The sequence below is a fragment of the Cavia porcellus genome, unplaced genomic scaffold (genome assembly GCF_034190915.1).
Source record: "Cavia porcellus strain 051 isolate PalLab524CR breed Dunkin Hartley unplaced genomic scaffold, mCavPor4.1 scaffold_2, whole genome shotgun sequence".
NCBI classification, from domain to species: domain Eukaryota; kingdom Metazoa; phylum Chordata; class Mammalia; order Rodentia; family Caviidae; genus Cavia; species Cavia porcellus.
The window spans coordinates 62,143,093-62,167,370 of NW_026947485.1; the positions used below are offsets into that span (position 1 = coordinate 62,143,093).

Consider the following 24,278-nt stretch of genomic DNA (forward strand, 5'->3'; position numbering starts at 1 on the left):
ATATTTATTGAGAGAAAGTTTCTGTCTGAGAGACAGACAGAAGGGGTCCCGAGTAGGTTGCCAAAGACAGTCTTTTCTAGGGACTTTTATAGAGCAAAACCATAAAGTAAGAGAAGTGTAAGGTGGGGAAAACATGAGAACTTTCAAGGTAGGCATGGAGTGGGACCAATTATGGTCAACAAGTAAAATTATTTGCACAGGTAAATTTGACTAAATCAGAGACAAATGGGAAAGCGAATCACTCAGCAAGAGGATACACATAAAGAGCAGTGACTCTTCCTCTGGGGGGTTGAGATGTGACATCTGGCTTCCTCAGGGTGACACAGACCTAGTTAGAATATCAATTCCTGATGCTTGTACTTAGGAAGTATGTGATTTGACTTTTGTTTTGAGGGCTGGCCCACAGCAGGAGGTATCAGTCTCCCCTGTGGTTTCATGATATCTGGCCTTCTGTGCTAGCTCCTTCAAGGGCCTACCCCTGTCTGACTGCTTATATCTTTATCTAACTCAGATGCCTCTAACATTTGCACTGTCAGGTTTAATTTTCTTCAGAGCTGTCTTTTAGAAATGAGAACTTCCAGTCTCTGCACAATGTAGACTCATGGTAGGGGAAAGTTTCCTCACAGAGCCTGCTTCAGCACATCCCAAAGCAAGTAGAGAACAGTAACACATCGGCTTGGAGCCATTCGATTCTAAGTGTGAGTGGTACCATCTAAAATTATTATATTTAAAGTACAGTAAAAAATAAAAGCTGGCTCTTTAACCTGCACACATAAATGTCTTTGGAATTCTCCCATGTACTCCAGTATTATATTGCACATGTGCACAAACACACACACACACACACACACACACACACACACACACACATACATACATCTACCTCTACAGGGTATTAACTATGTAGTGTGGTTTGTGTATCTTGTTTCCTCCATTAGATAGATGATCATTTCCATTGATCGTCTTCATAAGATAATCATTTCCATCGACAGATGATCAAACACTGGCATTCAAGTTCCCTGCATTCTAGATCAGGGAACAGAGTGCATGCCTTTCTTGTGTACCTGAGCACAGACTCAGGGATACTGGAAATTCCGTTCATCTTCTACATTCACGATTGCCTTATGTGTCCCACAGTAATAGTTGTGTTTTGTCCCACTCTTTCCTGCTTGATAAACTCTAAAAACTAACCTAGGAGTGTCTTTCATTCAGAAAGTACAAAGTATCATCACTATTTTATTTCCTTTGCCGGATTAGCACATATTTGCATAGTTGCTATCCAATATCATTGAGGCATACTTCTAGCTGAGAAAACCAATTAGTAAAGAAGAAATTCAAACACATCTAAGCCTTTTGGTATTGCAAAAAGGGAAAGAAAACAAAGCAAATGCTTTTTGGAATATAGATTTGCATATTGCAAGCATTGCTTTCCATTGGTGCCAGGTGTGACCAAACATGAAAAAGGCAATTTAGCAATGAAATATTGGTTTCAAAAATCATTTCTAATCAACTATTTCATATCATGCTGGCAAGAAAAATAGCTTAGTTTAGATAGTACCTAATTAAAAGAAGTTCTATGTATTTTTATTCTTACTTCTTAGTTTAAAAAAAAAAGAAAAGCATAAAAAAGTGAATGTCTAATGAATGGAAAACAATATTCCTGTTTTCCTTCCTCATCTAACCCAGAATGACACCTGTAGTAGAATTGAAGACAGACTTATCAGTAAAGGAATAAACAAACAAAATTCTCCAGCGTACCCACTCATTCATTCTACTGTGCAATTAAGTTTCACTGTGTGGAAGCAAACTGCTAATCCACTACCTCCTACCATGTAATCTATTTCCTCCTGCCTTTCCTCCACTACAGATGGAAATAGATAAGCAACACTCTCTTTCACATAGTCCAATTTCAAGCGACCCCACATCCTGCAGGACATAGGAAAAAGAGCCGTTGCCTCCATGATAAACCCACTTACATAAGGGCGAAATTTCAAAGGTCAGTTCATTTTCTCCTTTACTAATCCTTCATTTTAATGTTATCTCTATTCCTGCTCCTCATCTCAAAAACAGCTTAAGAAAGTCAAGGACTTCATTGGTCCTTCCACTTTTTCAATGACTGTCAGCCATTATCAAAGCCTGGCACCTTGTGTACCTTTCAAAGTGAGCAGAAGCCTTCCACATATCTCCTACAAGGACTCTTAAGTATAGATGATCCCACTGACAGATGCTTATCCATGACTAGTTACAGTTATGGCAATGGCAAAGGTAGCACTGATAATCAAATGTTTACTGTGTGATCTGCTATTCTAGGTGCTTTAATCTTTTAACACTTTAACCTTCAAAATAGCCCCATAAAGGTTCTTTAAGTAGGAACCACTACTATTCCAGTTTTACAAATAAGGAAACAAAAGCATGACACACATGCATCATTTCTCCTAGATTATGGGTCAAGTGTACTCCAGTATTATATTGCACATGTGCACAAACATACACACACACACACACACACACACACACACACACATATACATACATCTACCTCTACAGGGCATTAACTATGTAGTGTGGTTTGTGTATCTTGTTTCCTCCATTAGGTAGATGATCATTTCCATTGATCGTCTCCATAAGATAATCATTTCCATCGACAGATGATCAAACACTGGCATTCAAGTTCCCTGCAGTGACCATTAGTTGAAAATCAGAACATGCACCTGTAAATGTGCTCATAGAAAGTGAGAAGGAATTCCTGCCAGGTACCAGCTATGGTGTCTGCACTTTAAAGAAAATGAGCGAATAGTTGGAACTTTTTAAAGTTTTTGAAGTGTGTTTCAGCTTAGAACTTCGTAAGCTCTTCACTAACAGAGATATGCAATAAAAATATAAGGCTTAGACATCTTTTCCAACATAGACAATCTATGGCAAGTGCTTTGTTACTTTTCTGCTATAATCTTTTGATGACTATGGTTTTTTAAAAAGCAAAACCTACTAGTTCAAAATAGTAAAACACATTAGAGATGTAATGCTGGGTGATTAAAAGCAGAACACAAGTGTGTCTAGGAAGAGAAGTGGAAGATGCTGGATGGATGACCTTTCTTCATACTGGAAATTCTACTTCTGATTCAATGCACAGAAGAAAACTGCTTTTTCTTCAGGACACTAAATGTCTATTTACAGAAAGTTCTCCCAGAAAGCAACAAAGGCATCAAGAGGATATAATTTTCTCTGCTGTTTTGCCTGGTGTTGAGTGGATGGTGAGAATGAAGGAAATTGAAAAACTTCAGAATGGCAGAGGTGGTGAGTAGAAGAAAATGACTCTGTACAATTTTTATTGTCATTAAAACTCTTGTTCCTACAGCAGTAACCTCTATTTTGTGTTCAGCCACATTTACCCTTTACTTTCCTTTGAAAACATTATTTCTTTCCAGACACAGTTCATTGTTCTCTTTTCCCTTTTAAATGCTGAATAAAGCAATGAAACCTGTAGAGTTCTTCAGTGTCTTTGTGGAAAAGTCAATGTTGTTTTGGGAAAAAGTCTTACTGGAAAGTAAACTATGCACAAAGACAGAAGGAAACAGAAGAGCTTTATTTATGTTCTCTAAATAAAAGTTTGAAAATGACGGGGGAAATCACTTTAAGTCACAAGCACTTCTAAACAAGCAGCTATGCTAGATTAATACAAATGTTTAAACACAAGCAAGCCAAATGAGAAACATTTTTATTTCCTCATATGAAAAACGTCTCCTCTTGTCTTCAACATCAGTCTGTTTGTCCTAAGTCTTCAAGTTTCTCTGCCAGAAGCTCCAAGGATGGAGGGAAAAAACAGTCTTTGAAATATTCTAGGATGGGTCCTAATATACTTGCTGAAAACAGGTCACTTTTTAAGGAGTCACATTTTATATGAATAATTTTTGCAAATTCAATGTTGTCTTCCATGAGAAAAATCTTGTTTTAGTACAAAATGTTTTCCCCAGATTAGTTGAGAAAAACTGATACTTTAGAAAAATAACTGCAGCCACCCATGGTTTTTCTTACTTAGGGCTAGGAGTAAGAGAATCACAGTTTCGGAGTTTAGCCTAGAGGTAGCTGAGTAGATTATTTGACATTATCTCTAACCAACACTCAAGTATGAGAAGTTAAACAAGATAGAAGAGCACACAAACAAAAGAAACCTGTCAACAAATAGCAAATAGATTCCTTTGCCCTTAATTACTTCTACTTTAGCCTCTAAAATGTGATGCCAGAGGCAATGGGCTTACCTAAAAGTGATTCTGAAGAACAGAAAGTGAAACAATAGTGGTCTAATAAACAGTGAGGTCTACACGTGAATCTTACCACTCCCTAGCAAGTCTGCATGACAAGCCTATCTCCCAAGCCTCTCAAATATTCACCATTTTCACAAGTCTTTCAGTTTACTCTCTGAGGCCAGTAATCACCCGAAAAGTGCTCCTTACCTTCCAGCTAAAACACTCGCAAATGTCAGTTACATTAAAAGCTCAACATAATCAATTAAGTTCTTTCACATTTTTTTAAATCCACTTTCCTAAATTCCCTGGTCAAATTCACAAGTACATTGAGTGTGTGATATTTTTCTTAGAATTTGGAAAGACACTAAGAAAACATAGTAAAATAAAACAATACCTAGATATTTAGAGAAACTAAATTTAAAAAGTAGATACATATATTTTAACAATCAGAGGAGAAACCTCAGCTTCTCAGTCACTTCATTCTTTATTTTCACACACTTCATGTCAGAAACATAAATTTGAAAGGTAAGCACTAACTGTGATTTTGTACCTGTATCATTCTGCACTACGGTTGCCTGCTTATATGTCTGGATCCTCTGCCAAAAGGGGAGATCGTGGAGGGCAGGAGTTCTTTTTCACTCTTGTTTGCATCTCCAGTCTCTGGCTCAATGTGTGTGTGTGTGTGTGTGTGTGTGTGTGTGTGTGTGTGTGTGCGCTGACATGTCCATTCCTAACTACGAAGTGGATTGGTCTTTCTTTATTGCTAATTTGACTCACAGATCTTGCTTTGACTATTTTTAGGTGCACTCTTCACTAAAACAACTTGAGGACCTTGGTTGGGAGAGTAGGATTTTACAAATCTAGTGCTAGTTAGTTACTGCTACAGTCACAGAGTAAGACACCAACTTTAAGAAACTGAACACAAAACTTGCTATATTGCTAACTGAACAGTAACGTAAACTTATTACTGATGTCACAGAATTTGATTTTATGAAAAATTAGGTCCCATTTCAGATTAGATAATATATGCAAAATTAAACAAAATATTACAGCATCTAGTATGAGTACTGTACATATTAGTTTTACTATAATAGCAGTACTTTCTGAATACTTTCTTGTCTTTGAAAATTCCTTACCTGTACCTGTTTATTTCCCATCACCATAATATGCCAAGATTAATGACAGTGTTTGTAAAGTGTTTTGAAATCCCTGGAGTGTTATAATCAACCCAAGTACCATTTTATTTATGCAAACTGTGTCTACCAAGCGTGTCCTCTTAGAAATCTAGGACTGGAAACTGCTGTCTCATAAGGCTTAATAAATTATTCCCTCTGGCTCTAAAAGCAAGTACTTTTTCAATGACAATGGGAGGGAAAGCAAAGGAATTGCTTTGTGGCATCTGTTGTGTAGTACTCTCCGAATGGCGCATCTTGATAAATGCATGAGGGTCCTTGGAGAATTACAGCACACAGTGAAGAGAGATTGGTAAAAATCCCAGTACCTCTGAAAAGGAAGGCAAGACAGGTCAGTGGTAGGAAGATCCCACAGTAAACATTAATGATAATAACAATGGTACATTTTGTCCTCACTCTAGTCAGGACAGCTTTTGAGGGTTTCTGATGACAGAATTAAACATGAAATTGAGATGGAGAGATGAGGAAATGGAAGGAGAGAGGAGAGAAAATAGTATGGCATAATTCAGAACTCAGAAAAAAATATAAACTATACTTATGTGAACTTTCTGGACCCATGAAAGACAAAATGGCTATTTTAAATTATGCTAATCTCCACTATGTGTCCATGTAACAAATGTATTCAGATATTTAATGAAAGTGGGGGATGAAGATCAGTCAGATTATATAACTTTTAAAGGAAAGCTAGCTAATAAGTAGCAGAATAAGATTGCATACTTAATCATCAGCCCCTAAGCCTAGACTTTAGACTCTGATCCCGTCCCATGTGTTGGAGACAGACTTTCACTTCTAAACCCAAAGATAGAACACTTGGTAGGAAGAAATGGTTGATTCAGGCAGCAAAGTCTGGAAGTGCACAGGAAGATGTGGCTCTGCCAGTGACTTTCTATGCCACTTTTTTGTGTTGTTGTTTTCCACTTACTAATAACCACTTTAAAATATTTAAAAGTGAGTAAAATAATACACACAAAATAGTGTAACTTCCTGGCAAAAATGCTACATGAGCAGTTTCAAATATCATCATTTAATTCATCTAAATTACTGAAAAGAAGGTAGAGCTGTTACTTTTATATATTTATTCATCTTATCCTTAAATAGAACAATCTCCTGAGAGATTAACTCCCTGATATCATGTTCATGATAGAACTATATACTCTCATAGGGGCATTTTACAACCCTTCATCCCATTATATTTGAAAAAGCTTTAAAAGAATTCCCAGATAAAGTATTTTAAATTAGAAAGGTCTGTATTTGCTCTTCTGTCTAATGGTACTTGACTAGTAAAATCATGAGTAGATTCCTTGTTTACCTCCAAGTCATCATCAGGGATAGCTCTTCTCCATTTTGTGTTCCACCTGATGTGCTCATAGGCATTGACCACAACCTCGATTGCTTTGGGATAAGAATGGCAAGCCTTTATCACCTGCAGAAAAGCATATTTTCATCTATTCAGTACACACATCCAATTTATGAATTTTGTTCACAGACATAGCAAGAATCCATAGACCATGACCAGGTGCAGTAACATATACGTATAGCCTTGGTGACTCAGGAGTCTAAAGTATGAGGATCCCTTGAGCTCAGGAGTTTGAGAGCAGCCTGGATTAGGCTCCACCCAGAGCACTGAAGTGCTTTTGAGAAATCTCATGTCTCTGAGTAGCCAAGGACACTGGCAGCCAGCATGGAGGATGGGCAGATAAATAAAATCAAACTAGCCTCCTTCACCATCCATGATCACTGTAGACACATTGTAACAAAGAAGGTAAGAGTTGTTATCAACAAATAAAAGATAATGTAAGATTCAGATATTTCATTAGCACATTCCATTCAATATTTCATTGTCTAATTAAAAAACAACAACAAGAAAATTGAGTCAAGAGTTCCAGCATTTCCTACAAGAGACAGTTTTTAGATTTTAGACAAAACTGAATTGGATATGTAGCCACTTAACCAAGCTTTGAACTAGCCATAAATTTTGCACATATCTGATCAATCCACCAAGTAGTAGTATTAGATTATAAGTATAAACATACATAAGAAATACTCAGAAAGTGAAGCATGCTGGTTTCTACTAAGGGATTTATCATGAGAATGAGAGGCAAAAATACATACACACAACAAGGCCAATAGAGATAAATGGTCAGTCTACATATTTACAAGTTATATTATGTGGTTTTAAGAATAAGAGGCACACAAATTCCAAGGAAAATAGTCAGGGGCTAGTCAGGAAAGATATCTTAGAGGAGCTGAGTATTGCCTTCAGTTCTAGGCAGTCAAAAGGTGTGGTAAACACAACACCCATATCCACCAATATGGACTCACATACCTCTCCACATGCACAACATCAGCAAATGAGGCTATTATCTTGAAAGAGGTATGGCATATGCAAAAACAGCTTTATTCTTTCTCCTGACCACAAAACCATTCCCTAGAACTTTTCTATACTTCTGATAAGGACCACACTTTTTTCTAGTTCCTTGTTAATATTAAAAAGTCCTCCACATTCCAGATATAAGAAAAATGTAATTTCAGTAATAAAATGTCCTCATTGACTGGATAATTGGAATTATAAACTATTTCAATTAACAAGTTCCTCTCTCTTATATTCCAGACATTCCTCAACCTGGAGGGCTCCAATGGAAAAGGAAAGTTTATGGGTGGGGTACAGTGTGTTTAGTCTTTGTTCATGGAATTCTGCTACAGAACCTATAACATTTTCATTATTTTTAGTGTAATAAGAGAATCTCTGGCTATTCATAGGAAGCCTCTTTCAACTAGAAAGAACATACCTTGACTATAGAGTTAGAATTTTCAACACACACACACACACACACACACACACACACACACACCCTTACCATCTTTAATAGACTTACGGTTCTTTCATGCTTGACTATTTCTTTTTTTTTTAATTTTATTTAAGGAGAAAAAGAAAAAAAACAGAAAAAGGGTACAAGTTATACAGAATTTCAGAAAAAATAAACAGGAGGGAATCACTAGTTAATAGATTACATATTGTCATCTTAGAAATAGTTAAGTTACAAAATTGAAGCATATAAAGTGGACATTCAAACAGTGAGACTACAAACAGTTCTGTCCAACGATCCAACAAAATTCAGTAATATGGTTATCTATCTTATACACTTAAATATACATGCAGTTATACCCTTTAGAGCACTTTCTTTTCCTCTATTTTTTCCAATAACAATTTCACATTTTGGGTTTTATTACTCCCACAGTTCTTATTACTTTTTTTGAAGAGAATAAAACCAAATGTGACATAACAAAACAGAGTCAGTCAAATCAAAAGGATGGACATAATACATAATGTAAAAACGGAATACAAGGTGATCAACAATGGCTACCATAATGCCTCTTGCTACCTTAAAAAGAATTGCCTATATCATCAGTTATAATAGAATTGAACAAAACAGTAAAGAACCAATAAAACCAAAACATTGGAAACATTACAGGACTTCAAAAGAAGATAATAGTCATACCAGAATGTGCATCATAATTAATCTTATTGTCTTCACAGTTGTTGCCTATACTCTCAAACTTGGTAGTATCAAGCAAAACAGAATAGAGGAAAATCAGTCAAAACAAGATGGCAAGAGCAATACAGGATTTCAAATCAAGTTAATAGGAAATCAAAGTGGGTTACTATAATATATCCTGCTATTTTTATTTATTTTTTCCCTTAATGAAAAAGATAAAAATAAAAAAGTAAATAATAAAAAAAAGGAGATTGAGATAAAAGAGGACACAGCAACAAAACAGCACAGGTCAGAACATAACCATTTAAGCAAAATAGAGTTTCACCACAAGATATCCCGACATAAAAGCAGTTACCATAGTGTCTCTTTCCTTGAAATCTTTGAGTATAACTTCATATACTGTAGCATCAAACTTATCAAGACAATGTAAAACCATTCAAGAGAATGGCATTATTACAGGGTATTTAGAATAACTAACAGAAAATGAACAATGGTTTCTGTATAATCTCCTTGTCTATAAAAGTTTTCATTTATATTATCACATATAATAAAATCCAATAAGATACAACATGTTAAGACCGATGTAGACAGAAGAACAAAAGCTTGATGGGACTTCAAAACAAGATGATATTAAATCAGCACTAGCTATTATGATGTCTTGTTTTCTCCAAAATAGCTGTTCCTGCCATCCAACCTTCTCTGTCTCATTTCTGTTGAGCTCTTTTTTTGTCATTAGTTGTCAGTTTGTCTTATTCATTTCACTTTCAGCTCCATTCATTGTGGAATGGAGCTCTGCCACTGTTTCTGAAATCCTGGTATTTTTCTTTTTCTAGAATGTCCTGCAGTATTCTCTGTAGAGTTGAATTGGTGGTTGCAAATTCCTCTAGTTCCTCTTTATCCTGGAAGCACCTTGTTTCTCCATTAATTTCTAGGGACAGTTGTGCAGGATATATTAATCTTGGTTGCAGATTATTATCTTTCAAAGCTTGAATTATTTCCCCCCATGCTCTTCATGATTTGATGGTTTGTGCCGAGAAGTCTGCTGTAATTCTAATGGGTGTTCCTTTGTAAGTGATCTGTTTCTTGTCTCTGACAGCTTTTAATATTCTGTTCTTATATTGGATTTCTGGAATTTTGATTATTATATGCCTGGGTGTAGTTCTATTTGGGTTGTAGGTGGCTGGCATCCTGTATGCCTCATACAGATGTATCTTTACCTTTTGCTAAATTAGGGAAATTCTCCTGGATTATTTCTGTGAATAACCTTTGTAGTTCATTTGTTTGTGTCCCTACTTTTTCCTTTATGTTCTGAATTCTTATGTTATAGATCCTCTTATCATCTTCTGGCCTTTGTATTATTGCTGTTTGTTTCCTTGTTATTTTTAAGAAGTTTTTCATTTAATGCTCCCACATTACAAATCTGCCCTCCACCTCAGATAATCTATCCTTAGTTTCTTTCAAGCTACTATGCCAGCTTTCAATAGAGTTTTTAGTTTCCTGGTAATCTCTTTGAACCTGCTTCACGTATTCTATGTTTTCTCTATTTTCTCCATCAAACAATTGTCCCCTTTTTTTCTATTCTTCCATTCCACCATCTGTTTTTTCTTGGGCAGTGCTTAGCATTTCTCCAACTATTCTAGTTGTATCTTGCTTTACTTCATTAAACACTTCGCTTTTGAACTCATCTATGAGGCTCCCGTGATATCGTTTTATGTCTATTGGTGCTGTGTCTGATATTGCATGTTTTCTGTCCTCATTATCCTTTGCATTTACCTTTCCTGGATCAGTGTTCTCAGGATTGGGGACCAAGGATCCTTTCTTGTTGCCTCCTCTTCTCATATTTTTTGTTCCTTCCATATAGGCATACATAGGAGCCCCAGTTTCTTTCTTTGTGGGTTACAGTTTGTTTGAATCCACATACTAGCTGTTCCCACCCACTGCAGTGTACTAGGGAGACACAGACTGTGGCAGCATATGTTGGGCCCACCCCTCCAGGTCACCTACTGAAGGCTTCACTGCTAGGGTGCACCGCCAGGCACTGGGACCTGGTTTGGGCTAGCCTACTGGGTCTTAGCCCATGGCTTCACCCAGGTCAGGTGCTTCCCATCAATCCCACTTTAGGGGAATATGCTACCAAAGTCACTGTAGCATCCTGTTCTGGCTAGTCTGCCTGGTCCCAGAATGTCCTTTGTTGGAGCCTCCTAGTCTATGGAAGGGTCCCCATTCCTCTCACTCACTGCAGGTTGATGCAGGGCTCCCTGCCAGTTCTGCTCTCAATTTGGTTTACTGATTCCCACTCTCAGAGCTTTTGCATCTCTATCCCTGTTGTGCTGATTCAGACGCAGCAGCAGGAAATTCAAATCATGGTTTCCAGAGGTGTGGGTTCCAGCTTTGGCACTGAGATTTTATCTGTTCTAGTCATAGCACCGGGATTGTATTTCCAGTTGGTTTCTCTCAGCTTAGTTTGTTCCTGGGTCAGCAGGGTATATCTCCCCTTACTTAGGACTCCTCACACGGCACCATTGCTGGATTCTAAGCTGGCTATCTCAGAGAACCTCCATAGCTGCTGTTATCTAGCTTCCATATTCTCATAGGAAGTCGCTTGACTATTTCTGAGTTATGTGTTCTTTATAAGAATCCAATAAATCAATTACCTAAATCACTTTCCTGAGTTCTATGAGTCATTCTAATGAATAAACCCAGATGAAGGAGTGTGAACCTCAATTTGTAACCAGTCTTCCAGAAACGTAGGTAACCTAAACCAATAACCGAGAACAACTTACATAAACAAATGTAGTAATACATTATAAATACATTTATAATGAAAATGAGATTATAAAGAGACTGAATAGTGCACCTGGAGAAAAACCTTCACAAACATAAGAGAAAAAAATATAGAAAAATTATTTTTATGTTGCAGGCTAGAGTTTGTTAGAGTAGATATGCTATCGGGGCAAAATTATTAAGATATATACTAATGAATAGGAATCTGGAAACAAGATAGTTTTTGATCAAATTTTCATATACAGTCTATAATTAAGTAGCAAGTTTTGAGGAGTCTGGGAAGATGGCAGAACAGTAAGCAGCAGAGTAAACAGCCTCTCTGAGAGAAATAGTCCAGATATTGTAATATAGCATTCTGGAGAAGACAAGAAGGAAAGAAGTGGGTCCCTTCAACCCAGAAAGAAACTAAAGTGAGAACTGAAGTCCACTGAGATAATTTAAACAACAAAAAAGAAAGAAAAAACTTAAAAGGAAGAAGGTGGTAGCTGGGGGTGCTTTCACTGGAGCCAGAACCACCAGCCAGAAGCACTGTTGGAACCCGGAGATGCATGGGCACAGTGAATCTGGTGGCTAGCAAGCCCAAAGATCTTGGCAGGGAGACACAGTGGCAGAGACGGGCAGCAGACCAGAGAACTGCACTGGCTGGCAGTGAATGTGTGTGACTCAGTTTTCCCAAGGAGTGGGAGATTGGCCAGGAACCATTTTGGAGTTGGGCAGGATAAGCCTGGAAACAGAACTGCAACCAGCTTCATTCAGTCATGCCTAGCTCAGAGCAGAGTGATAGAAATTTCTGGAACTGAGTCCCACCCCTCTGAGTGGTCCAATATCCACTGCTGAGGTTTCCTTAAAGCTATCCCTAACCAATCCCACCACCCAGCCACACACCAACAAGGCTCCCTGTGGTTAACCAGCTCAGAAGAAAGGGGCCAGCCTTGCTGCCCCTGCTTATATTTCAGTAGCCTCCAGCAGACTGGGGAAAGCAGCAAACAGCAGAAATACCTAGCCAACACACTTCAGAGTAATTATAACCAATACAGGAAGTGCTGGGGACCCCGCTACCCACTTGTCTATAAGAAACCAGGAAAATGACAAGAGGAAGAAACAAAAGGCAGTCTCTGCCCTCCATCTCAAGCAGTACTTGTCTGGGAGATGTAAACACAGAAGAGATGAGGAGTTGTACACCTGCAAGTTTTGATGCAATAACAACAAAATAATGAAACAACTCCATGAAGCTATAAAAGAACTTAGAACAGAAATACTATTACAGGTAAAAGAAGATATGAGAACCCAAATAAAAGAATTGCTAAGCAGCCCTAAAGAAGACACATATGGAAGAACAGAGGAGCATAGAAAAAGGAGGGAAACCTTCAATGAAGAATATAAAAAAAGTTTAGAACACATGAAACAGATTCAAAGAGATTACCAGGAAATTAAAAACTCTATTGAAAGCTGGCAAAAATGCTTGAAAGAAACTAAAGATAGAATATCAAATCTTGAAGACAGGCTTGCAGCTTGTGATCATGAAAGGAAAGATCTTTTAAAAATAAGAAGGAACCAGGAAGTAACAATACAAAGGCTAAAAGATGACAAGAGGATCTATAACTTAAGAATAAAAAACATGAGTGAAGAATTAGGGGTAAACACAAGTGAAATACAAAGGCTATTTACAGAAATAATTAAAGAGAACTTTCCAAGCATAGGAAAAGAAAATGATATTCGGATATATGAGGCATATAGAACTCCAGCCAATTATAACCAAAATAGATCTATACCCAGACATATAATAATCAAGATCCCACAAATTCAGCACAAAAACAGAATATTAAAAAGCTGTCAGAGAAAAGAAACATCACTAGAATCACAGCAGACTTCTCAGCTCAAACCATCAAATCAAGAAGAGCTTCGAGTGAAGTATTCTAAGTCCTGAAAGAAAATAATCTCCAACCCAGATTGGTGTATCCTGTAAAACTATCTCTCAGAATTAATGGAGAAACAAGATACTTTCATACCAAAGAGGAACTGGGGGAGTTCATGACCATCAAACCAACCCTACAAAAATACTGAAGGATATTCTAGAGAGAGAGAGAATAAAAGACCATGTTTTCAGGAATAGAGACAGAAGGGACTCACTGAATGGGGCACACAGTGGAATGAACGGGAAAAGTAGACAACCAATGGTAAAAAAATAATATGGCAGAGAAGGTTGGCTATAATCACTAATATGGATGGCCTCAATTCACCAATAAAAAGAAACACAAGCAGAGTAGATCAGAAGATAGGGTCTCTCAATATGCTCTATAATAAGAAATACAATTAACTGGAAAGAGTGTTTATAGACTGAAAGTCAAAGATGAGAAAATAATGTTCTGTGTGACAGGGAACCAGATAAAAGTAGGGGTAGCCTGCCCATCAGCTGCAGATTGGCTAGAAAGTTGTAATACTTCTATACTATGGAAAATTACTCAGCTTTAAAGAAAGAAAACCTTGAGGCTCTTATAGGTAAATGAATACAATTTGAGATCATGCTCAGGAGTAAAAAGGTTCAGAATCACTTAGGTGAATAGTGGGCTGCCTCCCTAATCTAAAAACTAAAGGAGTTAGTGGGATGCAAAATGCACAATGCACCCTGTAAAAGTGAAAGAGGAGAAATTGTCCAAAAAAGGAAGGCAGTGGTCAGTGTTAATCTTTTATCATGATTTGAAATCCAAATTGTTTTCATCATTCTGTTTAGTTTGGTTTTATTCTGTTCCAGTTTGTGTTCTTGTATTATATTTGATGGCATGGACAGCTGTTCCAAAGATAGCAGGATATATTATGGAAACCATTTTTGATAACCTGTTAACTTGATTTGAAGCCCTGTATTGTTTTCACTGTCTTGTTTTGACTGATTTTACTCTATTCTGTTTTGTTTGATAGTATCAAGTCTGAGGCAACTACTTTGAAGACAATAAGATTCACTATGATACCCATTCTAGTTTGACTATTACCTTCTTTTCAAGTCTTATAATGTCTCCAATGTTTCATTTTTATTGGTTTTGTTCTGTACTGTTTTGTTCAGTTTTATTATATCTGATGACATGGGCAATTCTTTTGAAGATAAAAAAGACATTGTAACCAATGTTGATCACCTTGTATTTTGTTTTTATGTCATGTACTATGTTCATCCTTTTGTTTTGACTGACTCTATTTTGTTTTGTCATATTTGGTTTTATTCTCTTCAAAAAAAATGTAACAAGAACTGTAGGAGTAATAAAATTCAAAATGTGTAACTGTTATTGTAAAAAAGAGAGGAAAAGAAAGTGCCCTAAAGGATATAACTGCATGTATGTTTAAGTGTGCAAGATAGATAACCATAATATTACTAAGTTTTTGTTGGATTGTTGAACAGAATTGTTTTCAGTCTCACTGTTTGAATGTCCACTTTATATGTTTTAATTTTGTAACTTGAACAACTATTTCTAAGGTCACAATATGTAATCTATCAATTAATGATTTCTTACTGTTTATTTTTTTTTGAAATTCTGTATTACTTCTACCCTTTTTCCTATTTTGTTTTTTTCTCTTTAAATAATATTTTTAAAATATCAAAAAATAGCAAGTTTCTCAGAATTTTCTTTAATTAACCTAAGACAATATTAATTTGACCTTATAGTGGTGCATATCTTAAGAAAATATCTGTAAAATATTTTTGTGGGTATCATGGTGCTCTTTTTATGCCCTATTGGGATTTTACACTTAGAAACCTCAACCAGAGGAATAGAGAAATTAGAGCTAAAAAGCAAAATCAAATAAATAAAGCAAAAATAAATAATATGTGACAACTAATTAGATATAGGAGTAGAGAATACAATGTGGAAACTCAAAATCAGGGACACACAGAGATGCCATTGATAGACATGAGGAATTTAGAGAAACACACAAGTTCAGGGATAGGTAGACAAGGAGCACAAGAATATTTCATCTGTAATGTCAATTTCAGGCAAAATGAACATGATAGATGGCTCTGATGAGAACCCAAGAGCTTTGTGCACCACTGAAGTATGTGTCAGCCTAGGCATGCAGATGCACACCTGTAAGCTCAGCACTCTGGGAAGCTGAGGCAGGACTGCTATAAGTTGAAGTCCAGCCTGGGGAAGTTACTGAGACCCTGTCTCAAAATTTAAAAAAAATTTAAATAAAGGGCTATGATGTGCTCAATGTAAAGGCCCCAGGTTCAGACTCCAATATCACACACACACACACACACACACACACATGAACTACGTGCTGACTAGAGCTGTGAGGCTCAATCATACTCTAAAGGGATATAAACAAATAAGGTAAAGGTCCAGCTCCAGCAATTTGCATAGGCATGAGAAAGCAAAAAGGGAAAAAGTAACAGCTAAATTGTCCAAGGTTGCACTATGTACAAAGCACTGTGTAAATCTTTACATACTTTAGAGCTTCCCCAGTTTTCAAGCAACCCCATGAGGTTGGTCCTATTTTCATCCCCATTTCATAGATTTAAAACCACAGGCTGGGAAACTTTAAGCTCCAGGTGCTTAAGTAGTAAGTGTTAGAACCACCATTTGAACACAAGCTCACATGACTCTAAAATCAAAAGACATGCAGCATGGCAGAGTGAAAGACACCACAAGGAGAAAACGCTGAGAGCTGGTTATCACCAGGCCACGAGAACCAGAAAGATGGAAGAAGATTAAATATTAATGCCTTTGATTTGAAGTCGAGGTTACCAATGGCAAGGTGCCCTGAAACCAGTAAGAACCAGTTCCCACGGGGTAAACAGTGAATGGGAGGATACATGGAACTAGGTCTAATCCATCCTCATCTTTAAGATCTTTGTGTCAGAGAATGCAGGGTTTTAGAGGCCAGTAATAACTTTCTTTTCTGAGTTCAGAATCATTTAAAAAACAGGGTATAGTGACAAATGTCCATAATCCCATCATTTGACAGGCTGAGGCAGGAGGCTCACCACAAATTTGAACCAAAGGCTGGGCTACATACCAAATTTAAGGCCAGTCTGAACTATATAGAGAGATCCTGTCATGAAAAACCAATAAATACATAAATAAATCCATTAAAATGAAATGAACGGGACAACATTGTAGAGCAGAGTGTCATCTTTATTACTGATGGCACCTACTGCACATGTTTAGTTATTGGGCCACATACTGTATTTAATAGTATACCCTCAAATTAATTTTACACCCAAACTGCAGATCTTTTCTAGAAGTAGAATGTATCCCTGGAGGTATACTATGTACCACACAGGAGAACAAGTACCTCAGGCACCCATTAGCGATCCAGCCAAGACCAGCAAGTAAGCATGATTTCCCCTCTCAGCTAATTCATTTGTTAAGTGAAATGAGAGACTGGAGACAGAGGCATGGCAGGTGGTTATTTTAACAGAATTTTTCTTATGAAAATGTGAGACAGAGACAGCAAGGGACAAGGACCAGGTACAGTCCCAAGGTCACACCTTTGTGACTCACTCTCACCCAAGATCTGTCCTCTACGAATTCCCTATCAGCCCAAAAGCCAGTCTAGCTGACAGTCAAGATTAACCATCACACCATGGAACTAACTGAAAAAATTTAAGTTTTTTAAGGCTTTTAAAAAAGTAGTGACTGGCTCAGTTGAGTGGAGGGGACTCTGGTCCGGCCCTGCCTGCCACCTCTCCCACCTGGGGACCACACTACCACCACTACCGGCCAGAAGGAGAGGGCCCAGCCCAGTGGAGGGGACTCAGGTCTGCCCGCTGCCTCGTCTGGCCAAAGAGCACACCACAGCTGCTGGCTGGAAAAAGGGAGCTGGGTTGAGCTGCTGAAACCTGCTCTGACCTCACCTGCGACCTTCTTTTGATCTGGAGAGCACCAGCACTACTGCCACTGCCTGAAGGAAGGAGCAGTCCTGCTGAGGAGGTTTGAGGCCTACTTAAGCCATAAGGGAACCTTCTATAAGCCTGAGGAGTTTTGCCATCCAAGGAGCTGGATTGTTACAAAACATCCAATCCCTGGGAGATTATAAGATCCTTGCTCTAGGGGGTTGGGGGCCCACTGGGCTTGCAGCCACACTATACTGGGCTTAACATGATTTGGGATTGCCTGGACCACACCAACTGGCCTTCTATCCCTCAGGGGAGCTTTGCTACCAGAAGGGGAAACTGCAAATTGAGGAGGCTTTATGTCTACCTGAGAGGAGCCTGGCAAGCCTCTTTTAATCCAGGGGCTCCGCTGCCCAAGGAGGGAGCTACTACCAGAGGAGTCCCAAGAGCCCAGGACATAAGAGTCAATTTACAACACGACCAGGGGAAACTCTGGAACAACACTTGAAACAGTAATATAGGAAAATGACAAAACGAAAGACCAAAATGCAATCTCAAACATCCAATCCATCCCAACAAAGCCTAGGAGCCATGTACATAGAAGAAAATACATGCCATATACCTGAAATACTTGAAACAATAGTAACCGAAATAAAGAAGCAGCTCTGGGAAGCTTTAAAGGAATTCAAACTAGAAATAATCTATCAGGTAAAAGAAGAAATAATAAAAGAAATGAAGGAGATGCTGAACATATCTAAAGAAGATACAGCTAAAGGATTGGAGGAACTAAACAAAAAGATAGAATCTCTGGATGAACAATATAAGAAACAAACAATATATAAAACAGATGCAAAGAGATATACAGGAAATCAAAAACTCCATTGAAAGTTGTAAAAACCACCTGAATGAATTCGAAGATAGAATTTCAGACCTTGAAGACAAGATTGCAGCCAGTGAACAGGAAAGGAAAGATCTTTTAAAAATAACAAGAAATCAAGCAATAACAATTCAACACCTGTAAGATGACACAAAGAAAAACAACATAAGGTTGATAGGGATAAATGAAAAAGAAGGAGACAATACAAAGGATGTCAAGAGGATATTTAGAGAAGTAATTGCTGAAAACTTCCCAAACATGAAATTGGAAACTGATATCAGGATCAATGAGGCATATAGAACTCCAAATAGCCATAACCAAAATAAAACTACACCCAGACAGATAATAATCACCATTCCAGAAATTGAACAAAAGAATAGAATATTAAAAGCTGTCAGAGAGAAAAGACAGATCACCTATAAAGGAAAACCTATCAGAATCACAGCAGACTTCTCAACACAGACAATAAAGGCAAGAAGAGTATGGAGTGAAGTATTTCAGACCCTAAAGGAAAATGATTTCCAACCTAGACTGATGTACCCTAAAAAACTGTCCTTCAAAATCGATGGAGAAATAAGATACTTCCACGACAACGAACAACTGAAGAAATTCATGATTACCAAGCCAATCCTGCAAAGAATACTGACAGTCTAGATACACTTAAGAAAAAACCACTTAACAAAGCAGACAATTAAATAGAACAGAAAGATAAAAATTCAACAGCAGAAATATAACATGTCACCAATAAACCAATATATAACAGTTATAACCATTAATGTAAATGGTCTCAATGCACTAATTAAAAGAAATAGACTGGCAGAATGGATCAAGAAACAAAACCCAACCATATGTTGTCTACAAGAAACCCATCTAACCCAAAAGGATACTCACAGACTGAAAGTCAAAGGATGGAAAACAATACTTCCTGCAACAGGGCCCCAAAAAAGTGGGGGTAGCTATTCTGTTTGCAGACAATGTGAACTTCAAACCAATAATGATCAGAAGAGATAAAGCAGGTCACTACATACTGGTTACGGGAAAACTTCAAGAGGAAGAGATAACTATCTTAAATATATATGCACCAAATTCCAAAGCACCCACTTACATAAAACAAGTAATGTCAGAAATGAAAAACCAAATTAGCAGTAATACAATTATAACAGGAGATTTTAACACACCATTGACATTAATGGAAGGATCAACAAGACAGAAAATCAGCAAAAAAATAAAAGAACTGAATCACACCTGTGAACAAATGGAATTGATAGACATATACAGAGTATTCTGCCCAACAACAATGGAATACACATTTTTTTCAGCAGTACATGGGTCATTCTCTAAAATAGACCATATATTAACTCACATAACCTATTTAAAGAAATGCAAAAGAATTGAAATCATCCCCTGCATGTTGTCAGATCATAGCACTATGAAATTAGTAATTAATGATAAAAGATACTGAAAAAGTCCCACAAACACATGGAAACTGAATAACACACTCTTGAGTAATCAAGAGGAAATTAAAGAAGAAATTAAACAATATCTACAAACAAATGAAAACACAAATACAACTTACTGGAATCTGTGGGATGCAAGGAAAGCTGTCCTCAGAGGGAAATTTATTGCATTGAGTTCCCACATCAGGAAAACAGAACAAATACAAATAAATAACTTGACACTACACCTCAAACATCTAGAAAAAGAAGACCAAGTCAAGCCCAAAGCCAAAAGAAGAGAGGAAATAATAAAAATCAGAGCAGAAATCAATGCAATAGAGACAAAGAAAACCACTAGAAAGAATCAATGAATCAAAGAGTTGGTTCTTTGAAAGAATAAATAAAATTGATAAGCCCCTAGACAACCTTATTATAAAAGGGAAGAAAAAGCTCAAATTCATGCAATAAGGAATGAAAAAGGTGAAATCACTACAGACCCAATAGAAATACAGAAGATCATCAACACCTGTATCAAAAAACTCTACTCTCAAAGGTTTGATAACACAGAAGAAATACACAGATTTCTAGAAGCATATGAAGTACCAAAGCTAGGTCAAGAAAATGGAAAACTGCTGAATAACCCAATTTCTATTAATGAAATCAAAAATGTAATTAAGTCATTACCTACAAAGAAGAGCCCAGGCCCTGATGGACTCACTGGAGAATTCTACAAGAAATACAAAGAGGACCTAATGCTGACACTCCTCAAACTCCTCAATGAAATTGAAAGGGAAGCAATCCTTCCCAAGTCATTCCTGGAAGTAAATATTACTCTAGTACCAAAACCTAAGACCCAACTGAAAAAGAGAACTACAGACCAATCTCCCTAATGAACACAGATGCAAAGATCCTCAATAAAATATTGGCAAATAGGACGCAGCAAGTCATCAAGAAGATAATACACCATGACCAAGTGGGATTCATCCCAGGTCTGCAGGGATGGTTCAATAGATGTAAATCAATAAATATAACCCATCATATCAATAGAGTCAAAAGTAAGAATCACATGATCATTTCTATTGATGCAGAAAAAGCCTTTGATAAGGTACAACATTCATTTATGATAAGAACCTTGCAGAAAATTAGAATAGATGATCTTTACCTCAACATAATAAAGGCCATCTATGACAAACCAACAGCTAATATCATACTAAATGGCCAAAAATTGCAGGCCTTTACTTTAAAATCAGGCACAAGACAAGGATGTCCCCTGTCACTGCTATTTAATATAGTACTAGAAATATTAGCCAGAGCAATTAGACATGAAAGAGAAATAAAAGGCGTAAAGATAGGAAAAGAAGAAGTTAAATTATCACTATCTGAAGATGATATGATACTCTACATAGAAGACCCCCAAAACTTCATTGAAAGACTCCTAGATATAATAAATAAATTCAGCAATGTGGCTGGATACAAATCAATACTCAAAAATCAATAACATTCTTATACACTAACAACAAAATCACACAGAGAGAAATAAAAGAAGCCACACCCTTCACACTAGCAACCAAGAAAATGAAACATTTAGGAATTACTCTCACGAAAGAAGTGAAAGACCTATACAGGGAAAATTATAATACACTGAAAAATGAAATTGAAGATGATCTCAGAAAACGGAAAGACATCCCTTGCTCATGGATAGGAAGAATAAATATTGTGAAAATGGCCATTCTCCCAAAACTGTCATACAGATTCAATGCAATCCCGATACGAATACCATCAACATACCTCATAGATCTCGAGAAATCAATCCTAAAGTTCATCTGGAGTGAGAAGAGACCTAGAATAGCAAGGACAGTTCTAAGCAGCAAAGGCAAGGCAGGAGGTATCACAATCCCTGACTTGAAGTTAAACTACAAAGCAACTGTAGTAAAATCAACATGGTACTGGAATCAAAACAGAGCCAAAGACCAATGGAATAGATTAGAAGATACAACCACAACTACAAACACACTCAACCACCTTGTCTTTGATAAAAGGGCCAAACAGGTTCACTGGAAGAATGACAGTCTCCTTAATAAATGGTGTTGGAAAAACTAGTCCTCCATATGCCGAAAACTAAAGCTAGACCCATGCCTGTCACCACATACTAAAATAAAATCTAAATGGATCAAAGATCTAAATATTAAAACAGAAATACTGAATCTATTGGAAGACAAATTGGGTAAAAACCTTGACGACATAAGGGTAGGTATAGAGTTCATGAACAAGACTCAAACCGCACGGAAAATACTTCCCAGAGTCAATAACTGGGATCACATCTTATTAAAAAGTTTCTGCACATCAAAAGAAATCTCTAACATAGTGAAAAGAAAACCCACAAACTGGGAAAAAATCCTAGTGAACTGCCCCTCAGACAAAGGACTTCTGTCTAAAACATACAAAGAATTAAAAAAAATAAGACCCCCAAAATTCAAAGACCCAATCCAAAAATGGGCATCTGAGATGAGTAAACAATTTTCAGATGAAGAAATACAAACGGCAAATAAATAAATAAATAAATGAACAAATGTTCAGCATCACTAGTCATTAGAGAAATGCAAATTAAAACCACACTGAGATTTCATCTCACTCCTGAAAGAATGGCCAAGATCAAGAAAACCACCAACAACAAATGCTGGAGAGGCTGTGGGGGAAAAGGAACTCTCTTGCACTGTTGGTGGGAGTGTAGACTGTTGCAACCATTGTGGAGGTCAGTCTGGAGATTTCTCAGAAAGCTGGGACTGGAAGCACCATTTGACCCAGCTATTCTACTTCTAGGCATATTCTCAGAAGAACTGAAAGCATCATACCACAGTGAGAATGTGCACCCATGTTTATAGCAGCACAATTTCTAATAGCCAGATCTTGGAAACAACCGAAGTGTCCATCAACTGAGGAATGGATAAAAAGTTGTGGTATTTTTAAACAATGGAGTACTACTCAGCTATAAAGAATGATCACATTGAGACATTTATAAATAAATGGATGCAGCTCAAGACCATACTCATAAGTGAAATAAATCAAACTCACATGTATAAATACCGAATAGTTTCCCTAGTGCAAGAAATGATAAGAATACATGAAAGTACGTGGTAATCATGATTCCCAGTCACACTGGTTTGAAACCATATAATGTTTTCACTCATTAATTGGAATGGTTTTAATCTGGGTTGTTTTATTTTATTGTCTGTGATACTACAAATAACTATTTTGAAGCAAATAAGAGCATAATAGCTAGCGCTGATTTAATATCATCCTGTTTTGAAGCCCCATCAAGTTGTTGTTCATTTGTTTCCATTGGTTCTAACATGTTGTATCTTATTATATCTTAATGTATGCAATAGTATAAGCAAATTTTTTATAGACAAAGAGATAATATAGAAATTGATGTTCAGTTTCTGCTAGCTGGTTCTAAATATCCTGCAATAATTTCATTCTCTTGAACGGTTTCACACTGTCTTGATAAGTTTGATGCTATAGTATATGAAGTTAGACTCATATATTTCAAGGAAAGAGTCACTATAGTAACTATTATTAATGTCAGGCTATCTGGGGGTGAAATACAATGATGCTTAAATTTTTCGGTTCTGACCAGTGTTGTTCTATTGATATGTTCTTTTTTTTTATCTCAATCCCCCCCCCACTTTTTCTTTCCTTTTTTTAAAAAATTAATTTATTTCTTAGTATCTTTTAACTAAGGGAAAACTAAATTTAAAATAGTGTGATAGATTATAGTAACTTTTTTGTTTCCCTATTAACCTGATTTGAACCCCTGTATTGTTCTCCACATCTTGTTCTGACTGATTTTATTATATTCTGTTTTGCTTAATAGTATCAAGTTTGAGGATATAGGCAACCATTTGGAAGACAACCAAATATTCTATGATGCCCATTATTGTTTGACTATTACCTTCTTTGGAGTCCTGTAAGCTCTCCAATGTGGGTTTTACTGGTCTTCTGTACAGTTTTGTTCAATTCTTTTATACCAGCTGATATAGGCTACTCTTTTAAGGAAAGAGGCACAATGGTAACCATTGTTGATCACCTAGTAATCCTTTTTTTTTTCATTATATACTATGTCCATCCTCCTGATCTAACTGATTCTGTTTTGCTTCATCACATTAGGTTTTTCTTTGGTCCGTCTTGTTTTGTTTTGTTTTGTTTTTTGTTTTTTTTTTGGCCTTTTTTAAAATCTTTTTTCTTTTCCTCTTCAAAGAAAAAGTTATAAGAACTGTGGGAGTAATGGAAACTAAAATGTACGATTGTTAGCATAAAAAAGAGAGGAAGGAAAGTGATCTAAAGGATATAACTACAAGTATATTTAAATGTGTAGGATAGAGAACCATATTGCTGAGTTTTTCTTGGATCATTGAACAGAACT

The 24,278-nt window shown here is 36.8% G+C and overlaps 1 protein-coding gene across 1 annotated transcript in view; it reads right to left on the bottom strand.

Moving 5' to 3' along the window:
• Positions 1 to 3,564: 3,564 nt before the first annotated feature.
• Positions 3,565 to 24,278, bottom strand: part of Asb4 (ankyrin repeat and SOCS box containing 4) — a 70,924-nt gene continuing 50,210 nt past the window's right edge. Inside the window, exons 4-5 of the mRNA XM_003475110.3 lie at positions 6,747 to 6,860; positions 3,565 to 5,747 (exon numbers count right to left, since the gene is read on the bottom strand). Coding sequence (XP_003475158.1) covers positions 5,559 to 5,747; positions 6,747 to 6,860 — 303 coding nt within the window. The 3' untranslated portion in view covers positions 3,565 to 5,558. The remainder of the gene's footprint in view (positions 5,748 to 6,746; positions 6,861 to 24,278) is intronic.